The sequence below is a fragment of the Rhipicephalus sanguineus genome, chromosome 1 (assembly GCF_013339695.2).
Source record: "Rhipicephalus sanguineus isolate Rsan-2018 chromosome 1, BIME_Rsan_1.4, whole genome shotgun sequence".
NCBI classification, from domain to species: domain Eukaryota; kingdom Metazoa; phylum Arthropoda; class Arachnida; order Ixodida; family Ixodidae; genus Rhipicephalus; species Rhipicephalus sanguineus.
In genome coordinates, this window is record NC_051176.1 from 131,213,678 (window position 1) to 131,226,231 (window position 12,554).

Sequence of the window (12,554 nt, forward strand, 5' to 3'; positions counted from 1 at the left end):
GATAAATCAGAGAAAGGGTCACTGATGAACAGAATGAAGTACCTGTATAGATTTAGCCTCATGCAGAGAGCGCTTCCAGAGTGCGTAGCAGTAAGTTGGAGTTGGATGGAAGCGTGAACTGCGGGCCAACTGTAGGTAGATGCACTACGTCCGCCCCTGGCTTGCAGCAACAGCTGCGTGCCAACACCGTCGCGTTCACGAGATGACGTAAGCTTCGCATTTGCTGCTTTTTATTTAATAGTATTCTGGCTGAGCTGGCTAAGGCATACAATCGTATTTGTAATTTTCTCGTTAGTGCAGGGTAGCATACCGGATACAAACTTCTGGTTAACCTCCCTGCCTTCCTCTGTTCTCTCTCTCTCTCTCTCATTATGGTAGGAAGAGACCCTTTCTAAGCTTCGCGGGTAAAGACATGGGGCTCATATACCTGCGTCGGACGCATACACGTACGTTCCATTCACGACTACCCATCGCCATAGCTATAGTGTAATTATTGTGTTGTCCTATAACTTGATTATGCGACCTGTATTACGGCTCCAGTGAATATCCGAAGAAAGATAATTCTAACGAACCTGTCCACTGGCGCGTGAGAACACATCGAGTTGCTATGAGTCCTGTAATGTCACTTCGTCCCGATACTCTTGGTGATGATTCCAGCTACCTCGACGGCGCTTTGAAAAACGACATCAGAAGAACCATGTGCGGTTTACCATCAGACATCAGCGTGGCTTGTGTTGTGGGGTCTCTGTGCTCGCGGTGGGTTGACGGGTCCTCAAGAAATCTAGAAATTATTGAGGAAACTACAAAGTGCTCCTCAGCCGATGGGCTAAACGCTAGCTGCCATTACAGTCTTGGCATGACCGCTATTACATTGAAAAGGTCATAGCTGCATCCTGGTATGCAGAGTCCCGGCTAGGGCGGTCGCATTTCGATGGGGGCGAAATGCACAAACAGCCATGACTTAGCTTTAGGTGCACTCTGAAGAACCCTATTGGTGGACAAATTTAATCCGGAGTCCCCCATCCCGGCGCACCTCATTATCATATCGTGCGTGGTTTCGGCCCGTAAAACCCTAGTCTACACGAGAGCCCTATAGGATAAGTCATCAGGGAGCTTATGCATATTAACAGAGCAATGAAGCTTTGCTGACTTTCTGTAGATATTTCGCAGAACTCAGGGAATTAGTGTATAAGAGCGTACTGAAGATGTGATCCCATCGAGCACGTGAGTTCAAGTGGACCCTCATTACAGAACCCATTGAACTTTGCTACATGAGCAGTAGTAGGGCCCGTTCGAACGTAAATATGTTACTTATACGTACGAACGCCGCCTCAGTGTCTTTAGGGCAGTCTTCGCGCAACTAAAAAAAAAAAGGAAGTCCAAATGGGCGTTCAGCACAGCGTGTCGTTTGGTATTGTGTGCAGATACTGTCGACTTGGTGGGCCGTGTTGACCTGGGTCTGGTACCTCCGGGTGTGGAGGTGCGGCCGGGTATCTGCGATCAACGACCGGCTTGGCTGGACGCCGACGGCACGCCTATGTTTCTTGGTCCAGACACAGCGTACGGCATCTCGCGCGGCGCCAACCTCTCGGTGTCCACGGTGGAAGCATTTCCATGTGCGTGCCGCTAGCTGGCAAGATATTTGCTCATCATTTTTGTGTTTTGGCTAGACAAGGCGTTGAGACACACTTCCTGGAACACAAGTGCACACACGCACACGAGCACAAAGACGTAAGGACAGATGGACGTATAATGTAATGGGCTCACTTGACTTTCCGATGTTAAGTAAGCCCGGTTCATTTGATGAACACAAGTCCAGCGTTTCGAGCCACAGTCCCACCGTCGACTTATTGTGCGATAATAGTTCATAGTATGCACCTCATTAAACTGCAGGCGTTTGCGACAGTTGCGCATTTAGAAGGCAGGACATTTCTTTCGAGAATATTTCTGGTCTATAGACTTATTTCAGTTCGTGTAGTCGCAGTAACCAATCAAACTTTTTGTGAAAGGTCCAACAAACGCAAAAAGACACAAACAAACAAGTCATCAGCTGTTTTGGCGGTAGAATGTTTGAGTGTACAGATTGTATTTGCAGGTTTTATAACGTTAGCTGACAGATGAATGTGTGATTCGCTACGGGAGACATAATATTCCTGCAGCGGCGCTTGCATCATACAAACATGGCGGCATCTGCTGATATTTACACGTGTACCAGCGCTAGGCACAGAGCGTGTAAACGCGTGAACGTTTGCTGAATGTGACGGCAATGCTGACGCGTCCCTGTGTGCTCACTCAGGCCCCGCGATCCAGAAAGGTTTAGAAGCAATGTATTCGGCAGGACGCGCTGAAATCAACTACGTATAATTCAATGGACATTTTACAGGACGTGCCCTAAACATTGTCGTGAGGTATTTCGGTTGAGAACGAAGAAAAGAAAAACCTCCGGAAATATTTTGTCGAGAAATTTATTTCAAGGACTCACGGCAGAAGTATAATATATAATGTTGCTAAACTGCCGATTTTCAGAAAATGCAAGCAGAGTTATACTTCTCGCAGCAAGCGTACGCTATGCTTGACTTCTCTGTTGGAATGAAGCTAACGCACAGAAATCCCGACCCCGAACACGGAGAGACGCAGGAAATACAGCGACCGTCTGCTCCTTTCAGCGTTCTTTCACTGGCTCGATTACCGGGAAAGCCCGGAACGGGCTTTCCAACATATGCCCCGGTATTATTAGCGGACGACGGCCTTCCTATGCCCACCTTTTTTTTTTTCCTAAGTGGGGTGGAACAGCATGTGCCGTTGCTGGTAGCTACCAGCAAATTATCTCTGGAAATTGTACGTCGTGTGACTGTAAACCTCTCACTTGAGGTACATGCATTGTAACACATAAAAGTCAGAAGAAACATAAGACTACGCAGCCCTTCCATACAAAAAAAAAAAAAGGTGGATAATTGCTTGTCCATATCTTCCATTTGACCTTCTTAGTGCGAGAAAGATTTGCTTCAAAATGATTCGGGTTGAGTGTATGCCTGCTTTTCGTTTGATATATGTCCTTCGTTAAAAAGCATCTCGCCAGTGTATCGTGCGCTGCTGGGGCCGACCTTTCCGTTTATCAGCAAATAAACTTCTCCCTCTTCTCTCTGTTGAAAAAACTGTTCCTTTTGTGTAAGGAAGAAAATGCTTCATACATAATTATTTTTTTTTGAGCGCCCCGCAGACGGCTTCCCTCGAGACTTCTCGGTGCTGGCCACGTTTCGCATGCAACAGAACACGCGAGGCTACCTGCTCGCTGTCTACGACTGGGATGACGAGGAGCAGTTGACACTGCACGCGGGCGAGAACCTGACCTTCTCGCTGCGCTCCGACAGCAGCAACGCAAGCACCGTCTACTCGGCGGTCTTCGCTGAGCCTTTTAACGACGGAAAGCAAGTATCCCCAAGTAACGTGGTTCGCGAAGTGCATTTCACTGGTCTTGTTGGGAATTTTTTTGCTTATCCCCTGATGAGGTACTACTGTCAGGATTGCGATTTGGGCTCGTCGGCATATATGCCATCACGAAGACGTTTAACGCAGCGCAACTAGCACAAAGACACACACATTTGCGTGCCTTGTTCTTCTGCGTTCGTGCGCTTGTTGCACTACACTGAGCGTCTTCGCGATACGTTTTCGCGCTTAAGTGGATAACGCTATTCAACGAACGAAAATGATCTCAGTAGGTTACCGGCATCTACTGCTCGAAAACTATGTGGTACGTGGATGAGTTACTCTCCAGAAAACTTTCCATTATGATAGCTTCCTCACAGAATAATTGTGGAGGAAAACGCTCATATGCGATGCATTTCACTTGATACTATACGATACCTGTAAGTACGTAGATGCGTGCAACTGAGAACGTTACCGTTGCAACGGTACGCTAATGCTCGAAGCGGAATTGTCAGGTACCGATGAAAATTACAAGGTTTATGTGCCGCTACCTTTCCATTACGATTAACGATGGAGGTGGCACAAGTAATCACGCATTTTTTGTGAAAGCTCGCACGAATAAAATTTGCTCACGCATGTATAGCAGAATTTCAATCTCGCGTGCGAGAAGTCAAAGCGATGCAGGGCCGGCTCATGAAGAGTGACGTTTTTTCGTGACCCCAAGTGCAGGTGGCACCGTATGGGGCTGAGCGTGAAAGGGGATGCAGTCACCCTGATCAAAGACTGCGTGGTGCGAGAGACTGAGGAGATGGCCCGCTCCGACGACGTGCTCGTCGACACCTCGGGCGTCACTCTAGTCGGACAGGCGTTGAACATCACTGTCGACCCCTTCCAGGTGCGAGCATGCTTGTAGGGTGCACAAGCGCTTTTTTACAAGTACTTTATAGTACACACAGTGTTAGTGCTTAAATACTTTTCTTCTGGCCAGGAAACTTTGTCGGAAACTTTTGTTTAGAGGAACAAAAGGTACCACTAGACACCTAAGTGGAATTGTACGAATCTGCACGCTAAGGCAGCTGGGGCTGCGCGATCACTCCAGTATTTCAGCAGCAAATGCTCTTACACGGATTTTAGTCCAGCATGTTTGTTGACAGAATGTGCAAAGGCAACTTTAGGCAAAGTTATTTATAGCGTTTTATAATGCGCATTTTATAATGCACAGCATTTTATAACGGACCTGGCCTTGGACTTCGCAGTAGCATTCCTCGAACAAAAAGTTTGCCAACGCTTTGACGCATTAGTGGTTCTGCACACTCTTCCCCCTAATGTTTTGTTTATTGTAGAGTGTCACGCCTCCCAAGTGGGCTGCGCATTTTCACAAGTAGATAGAGTGGCCCATAATAGGCGCATGCTCGTTCTAAGCATTATGACAGGCTTAAGTAAACAGTGTTGCTTTGAATTGTAAGAAATAATTTTGTACGTTCATAATGTTTAACGTCTTAGAATAACGTTACGAGAGACCGTCGGAGAGGAGGGTCTTGGAGCTCGCGACCGTGTGCTTTCACCAGTATGGCACAGCTACTGTGCTAACTCTGCGGATAAAGAATTTGGACGTAGTAAATCCGTTGAAGTTGATAGTTAAAAGAAAAAGCTTAATGTAAAGGAAGAGACACAAGCACAGCACCCGTTCGCTCAGCCGGCTGTTTCTGAACTCGTCTTTCTCTTCCTCGCGCTGGTTGAGCACGAGGGCCCAAGCTACGTTGCCGCTCTTTGTCATTACACTTGGATAGTTCCTTCTGTTTAATTAATGGTGGCAAAAAAAGAACGTTTTAAGCATCTATAGGTTAGGTGGCGATCATACGCAGTTTTGATTACACACCAAAAACACAAGGATGTCTTCGCGTTCAACCGAAGACAGCGAAGAAAGCACGCACGCACATGCACGCACGCAGCCCCCCCCCCCCCCTCACACAGACACATACAACAAAGATAAACAAGAACTAGTCCCAGTGGTAGCTTTTACCGTGGAGTTCGACGCTCTGGAGTCAATCTGAATTATGAAATGTGGCACTACAGAAGCTGGATCAATTTACCTGGGGCTCGTAATATAAACTACATCGTCACACACGGATATTACAAAATTTAACGCTTTTATCACAACGTAGCTATCGAGGCCGCCATATTGAAGCTGCTGACTTGTGCTCACAGGCAGACGCGCACCTCTGAACCTACGTGATGGGTGAAAATTGCGATGATTTTTATCGATATAAACTGCACTGAAATAGACAAACAAGTTCATGCGCTAAATTTGGAAAGGCGTGCATTATTTTATCGGGGCGTGATAGCGGCATGTGGTGGTTACGCGTGCCTACAGGGAGACCTGCAGCAACTGCTGATAGTCCCCGCTCCAGACGCGGCTTACGAGTTGTGCAGTAGCTACGTTCCTGGATGCGCCATCCCGCTGCCGCCGCTAGATGCCGACTACGGAGACCCACTCCTCAACAGGACTGATCCTGGTGAGAGGGAACCGCAACCGGGTGGAACCTACCACAACGAAACGGTATGCAGCTTTGTCTCACTCACTCACTCGCTCGCTCGCTCGCTCGCTCGCTCGCTCACTCACTCACTCACTCACTCACTCACTCACTCACTCACTCACTCACTCACTCACTCACTCACTCACTCACTCACTCACTCACTCACTCACTCACTCACTCACTCACTCACTCACTCACTCACTCACTCACTCACTCACTCACTCACTCACTCACTCACTCACTCACTCACTCACTCACTCACTCACTCACTCACTCACCTCGAGATCGGCAACTCACTTATATTTGGATCACTCGCTTACTCGCCTGCCCATTTATGTCTCGTTGACGCATTCCCTTATTGTTTGCACGAGCTAGTGAGTTTGACGAACTTGGTAGTTCGCGTTTTAATCTAAAAAGACATCATCATAATGTAACTTTGACTTTGAGTATGCAAGGTTTCTCAATAGATTGAAAGGTGCTAAAAGAATTTTCCCAATATCATTTTAAGCTTGTGTCTTCTATATTTCTACACAGACGCCAAAAAATGAATATGGCAGATAGAGCAATTCTGCCAGTTATATTAATTACCGGAAGAAACGACTCAGTTTGTATGCAGAACGGAATAATCTATCTTTTTCTGCAGCTAGATTATCTGGGGGAAAACGTTACTTCCCGTCGGAGACGCTCATTCTCCTGAAGCCTGAATAAAATGAATCGGAAAGTCTTGCTTACAACTTTAGCCGTCCTATTTACCTTGATTTCTTGCCTTGATGATTAGCTTCCGATTTCTGGTGGGAACCACTTCCTCCGCCTCGGGTCGCTGTCAACGATTCCTGTTTTGTCGAGGTTGGGATTTAACCAAAGAACAATCGGCCAATTGGCATTTAGGGCATATGGTAAAGCGACAAATGAGGCAGTGAAGTATGATATGGACTGGACTTCGTTTGAAGTGTAAGAAGCGCTGAAAGAAAATTATTTTTCACGTAAGACTCAGGAACGAGTGCAAGGAGAAACTCGAGCTAATGTGCTCAAATGTATGCATCTCAATAACGCATGGACACGCATGGACATGGGCACGCAATCGATGACGATATCATGAAGTCGGCCACCAAGCACGGAGTAATTAACAGAGAAAGTGTAAGCAGATGAGTCATAAAGATGAAAATGAAAGAAACGGAGATGGTAAATTGACGCGAAAGATGGAAATAAAATGAGACTATGGAAATTTACAAATTCGACAAGAAAGGAGTCAGAAGAGAAAGTTTGCATGATAACACAACGGGTAACACTTTGCTTATCGGAGCTAGATCTTGCTGCGTGAGAAGAAAAAACATATCGAGGCAAATATTCACAGCGGAATTAGGCATGCGTCTGCTGCAAGGAAAGTTCGGAAAATACTCAGCTCATTGCAGTGTAATGCCAAGATCTTCATGAAGCAAGACCCGTAGATGGCGTCCATCTTTCAGAGGCGCTTTAATTTAAAGCGGATGAAAGCATTAACTAGTCAGCGGTTTAGATATGCAAGATACATTTAGAGTGTTGGCGAAAAAAAATCAGGAGCGATATTGACAGGATTATAGTCTCTGTAGGTGTATACACATAACTGTACAATATAGATGTAGCGGCTCGCATACAGAAAAAAAAAAAAATATAGCCAGAATGTTCGACAGCAATGCATTCACACCTGTTATTACAAAGACTGTGTGGTTATTTTGTCACCGCGCCATTTCAAAGCTGAATGCCAATGAATATAATCGTCATTTAGAACCGAAGGTTAGGTAGCATGCTTACTACTTACTAGAAATAATAAGCTCCGAAATATTTACCTCAGTGTCAGGATTTCCAGACTGAAGATATAGCTGGTACCGGAAACCGTGATTTGTTGCGCGTGCTTCTGTTCGCAGATATTTCAGTCCACTAGATTCATCGGGAAATAGAGTAAAGCATTCGCAGGAAAACAATTTGCGTCATGAAAACCCACGTTAAAGTATGTGTTTGAGACAAGTTTCTGCCATCTGTGCAAGGTTTCCAGAACTGATAATATAATATGTAACGATAAACAAGACTTAAGCGAAAGATAAAACATTCTTGAGAGCTTTTCTTAGAATATCAGAGAGCTGAGCTAGTTGGTAAGTATTCATTCTAAAAAGACAGGACGTGCAAACACGGACACAAGAAAGAAATCAGGGCACCACAAACGCCGACTAACAGCTGAAGAGACGCACAATGGCTGAAAAGAAAGAAGGCACGAAAACTTATCTGCGCATTCCCATGCAACAGGCGAACCTATCAATCCGGCACGCGTGGCGGTCCACGTGGAAGATAACTGTTAAGGCATTTGATTTCATCTTCCTTGGAGGAGTCCTTGGAGGAGCTGCCTTAGATGATAGTCACTGCAAAACCCTAGCCTTAGGTCCTAAATACTGTTTTAAGCCGAACCTGAAACCAATAGACGTCTTAAGTTTGCCGCGTACAATCACTAGACTTGTTCCCGAAGAAGAGCGTTCCCACTGCATTTCAGACTGCCATGCTAGCATCAAGGGTTCTAATATGCATCTCAAGTGTTCTGATCCTATCCGGCCTTTGGTTAATCACTGTGTCGAGAAGAAACTCAGGCCAGTAATTTCAGATAAGGAAGGGTATTTTGTAATTAAACCGGACAGTTTGTTCTTAGAAAAAGCATTAACAGCCATAGAAAAAAATTTTAGGACGGTAAAACTTAAGCCATCGGTAGTTAGGCAACGTGCTGTCGACCTTTTGTTAAGTCATAATCTTGAGAGAATAGCTTGTAATGTCAAGAAGGCCAAATCACTTACTTTAGAATTGTTTTTTTTTCAGCCAAAACACATAAGAACGAGATTCCGTTTCGAGCAATCGTTTCAGAGCAAGGCACCTGGCAAGTCGCTGTATCTAGTTATTTGCAGAACTGCTTAACCTCTTTGAGTTTTTCAGACCCTTTTCGTATGCGTAATTCTCAGGCGCTAGTTCAGTTCCTCTCAGAGGAGAACCCCGGCTGTTGTAAGGCCTTTAGTATGGATATTGAAGACCTGTATTATTCTTTGCCGCATGAGGACTTGATAAATTGTGTTAATGAATGTATTAACGAACAAGAGCACCAGACGGTTTTCACCGAAAAAGGTGGTGCTTCTACCGGGGCATTTCTAGAAATCCTTTCCATGTATTTAAAGTCGACGCTGTTAGGTTGGAAGGAAGGCGTTTATGTGCAGAAATCAGGGATATCTATTGGTTCTAAAGTTGCTCCGGTTCTTAGTGATTTATACCTTAGCAAGATTGACAATTTTTTGGAAGGCGCCTTAGGTAATTCGGTTATTAAGGTTTTTCGTTATGTGGACGATTACTTGATTTTTTGTAGTGGTGAGGACTTTGAAAAGGTGGTAACTTCCGTCAGCGAAAAATTTGACTTAAATGGAGGAGGGCTGAACTTTACTAAAGAGGTGCCTCAGAATAATGAAATACAATTTCTAGACATTTCTTTAACGTTCCAGAAGAACCACGTGTGTTGGCAGTATTCTCCTAGACCTTCGAAACCGCTGTTAAATTTTTCGTCAAAGCACTCGAAAGTTGTAAAAAACGGCATCGCCATGTCTTGCCTTAAGTCAGCCCTTAACAAGTCGTATGAGCACAAAATGAGTGATAGCTTTAACGCACAGGTTACACGTCTTTTAGATGTAGGGTATCCTCGTGATGCAGTGGCCACGGTCGCTGAACGTTTAAAGAAGTCTATAGTGTTAAGTCCGAGCATGGTTGCAGAAAGCGATAGGAAGAAACGTGTCGTAGGTATACCGTACATTCATCGCGTATCTCACAGTCTAAAGAAAGTAGGAACTAGATACGGCGTTAATGTTGTTTTCACGGCTGCCAATAAGCTAGGTAAGATTTGTGCCGCTGTACAGAGGAAGAATGAGGGAGTAAAAGAAAGAAGCGGACCGATATTTGTTTCGTAAAGCACACCAACAAATTCACTGATTGCCGCGCGAGTGTGGTGTATAAGATCCCTTTCAGCTGCGGCCGCTTCTACGTAGGACAGACGGGCCGATGCATCAACCAGAGATTGTTGGAACATAAGAGATCACTAACAGGAGGCTCACCTTCTAATCTATCTTTACATTGTCGAGATTGTAAGTGCACGCCAAAATTTGATGAATGCGCAGTGTTGTACCGGCATAGAAATGAAGAAACGCGCCTGATGATTGAAGCATGGCATATCGAGAATAGTGGTAGCGCATGCGTGAGCCAACCGTCGATTAACTTGCATAAAGATGAAATCAAATGCCTTAACAGTTATCTTCCACGAAGACCGCCACGCGTGCCGGTTGATAGGTTCGCCTGTTGCATGGGCATGCGCAGACAAGTTTTCGTGCCTTCTTTCTTTTCAGCTATTGTGCGTCTCTTCAGTTGTTAGTCGGTGTTTGTGGTGTCCTGACTTCTTTCTTGTGTCCGTATTTGCACGCCCTGTCTTTTTAGAATGAGCTTTTCTTGATTCTTAATTGACTGATTAGCCTTCGTTGGTATATTTGTTCTTGAACCACTTTTCAGACTCCGTATTATCCGGATGGAGGAACAACACCGGTCCCACCCTATTATCCGGGGATCAGCTATCCCGTTGAGGTACGTTTTTGTGCTTCTAACTCATGTCGACGTACGTGAATTCCTCCGGACCCATTTGAAAGTTAATCACTAATCTTTTAACAGATATAAAATAGACGGAATGATGATCCTTTGGAATATTATATAGGACATGAAACGTACAGCTTTTATGGTCAAACTTTTTCTATAGAACACTAGTAGTTAAGCTTGGGTTGCTTCCTGAAGCACCTTTTACAAGAACCGGCAATACTTTTCAGTCATTTGAGAGCTCCACATCAATAGCGCAAGGTTGGAAGAAATCTTCTGCCAACTAGCCTATGTAAGTGGCTATTTCTGGACCAGTCACTTTATGGGGCGTGACGTTTGGTATAATAAAAACAAGTTTAAGAAAGAAGTGGCCCATCGAGTAAGTATAGAGACCTTTACGAGAACCATAACCGTGGTTTTGGTCGCGTGACAGCGCCCGCCATCGCGCAGCTTGTGATTGACGCTTGCTTGTTTTTTTTTTTTTTTTTACAATGGCTACGGTGCATACACCGCTCAGAGAGCCGCTATTTTGACCACCACGGTGAGCACTGAGCGGCGTTCCGTCGCAATATATTGGTTAAAGCTGCAGAGGAAGCGTTAATATACTATTCTTTTATTCGGTCTTTCTACATTGCAATCTTAATTGTTAGTTCCCTTCATATGGTAGTCTATACTCTATACAGCTATCGATATTTAAGACTATTAGCGCTTGTTATCGTCGGTAAATGTATGTGAAACTTCTTTAGGGAGTTTCTTTAGGGAGATCCTTTAGGGAGTTCAGGAGGTGCAGGAAACGCCTGTTTGCGACCGGCGCTCCGATCAGAATGGTTAGTTCCGACCGCGTCATTCTTGTCGCCAGTGCTTAGACGACTTCGAATGTTTTCTTAGCTATTTGCAGCGCACCATAAAATACGCTCGCGTACTCATGGGCAGAAATATCACAAGTAGCGGAGCGATCGCTGTCTTCTTTCTTCGTTGGTAATGAAAGAGCAAACTCGTGTCGCCCGCCTATTTTGCATAATTGAAGTTGGATAGCGCAAAAATTCGACGGCACGCACAGGAAAGATTCATATACAACAGAGCGGTACTTGCAACAATGGATTTATTCCCTTTTCGGCAGAATAAATACAGGGAGTCAAACAAAAGGGGTCAGAACGACAAAAATTATACAAGCAATAACAAAGAATTTTGCATGAAAGAATCATCCACCAATGCCAGCTGGCATTTTTCCTGCTATCGACGGAAACGAACAAGGATGCGCAATTTTAGGTTACGGCTTATTCCTGTGTACTAAGGGCAACTGATAACATGCTTACGCACAAGACGCCCAGCCGCATACTCTCAGCGGCTTCGATAAGGTCACGCGTCATTTGATAGCCATGATCGCTCACAATGTTGCAGTTTTCAAAGATTGGTTGGCGTCCTAAATTTCTACAATGGACACCAACTGTGTCTGGAGATTGCTCTTTTCACGTTATAATCTTGTTCTTTTAACAAACTGTTCAGACATTACTTTTATATTTTTCGTCTCGCTCCGAGCTAAGGAGCTCGAATCTACTACACCAGTTAAGGGCCGTCCAGAGGGCCCACGACGCGGCGGTGAGGCTTGGCCTCCCCGTCCCCACGTGGGAGCGGCCCGCGGCGCTGCCGCCCTGAACGGCTGCGGTGCTCCTCAGGACTATCTTAATAAAGTTCAAAGTTCATTGTCTGTCTGTCTCCCCCGGTTTGACTATCTTCCTGCATTCATTCCGCGCAAAAGGGAATAACTCCTTTGCTGCAAGTAGCGCTCTACTGCGTGTGAATAATCGGGACGTTGCCCATCATTCCTCTTTAGCCATCTTGGCTATCTCTGTTTGTAAGTAGTTCCCGCATAAACTATCTTATGCTGTTTTGCGCGCCCGTTACAATGTATAAAAATATAAATGTTAGCTTTTTTTTTTTCATATGTGTTACGTA

At 45.1% G+C, this 12,554-nt stretch overlaps 2 protein-coding genes across 2 annotated transcripts in view; both read left to right on the forward strand.

Annotated features, from left to right (window-relative positions):
• Positions 1 to 412: 412 nt before the first annotated feature.
• Positions 413 to 3,592, forward strand: LOC125757032 (collagen alpha-1(XI) chain-like). The gene is made up of 3 exons (XM_049412091.1): positions 413 to 446; positions 1,425 to 1,616; positions 3,221 to 3,592. The coding sequence occupies exons 1-3, from the start codon at positions 413 to 415 to the stop codon at positions 3,583 to 3,585; spliced, it is 591 nt and encodes a 196-aa protein (XP_049268048.1). The 3' UTR covers positions 3,586 to 3,592.
• Positions 3,593 to 4,161: 569 nt separating this feature from the next.
• The window catches only part of LOC119379216 (collagen alpha-1(V) chain), an 85,701-nt gene continuing 77,308 nt past the window's right edge, over positions 4,162 to 12,554 (forward strand). Inside the window, exons 1-3 of the mRNA XM_037648450.2 lie at positions 4,162 to 4,321; positions 5,801 to 5,986; positions 10,521 to 10,592. Of these exons, the coding sequence (XP_037504378.2) occupies positions 4,166 to 4,321; positions 5,801 to 5,986; positions 10,521 to 10,592 (414 nt within the window). The 5' untranslated portion in view covers positions 4,162 to 4,165. The remainder of the gene's footprint in view (positions 4,322 to 5,800; positions 5,987 to 10,520; positions 10,593 to 12,554) is intronic.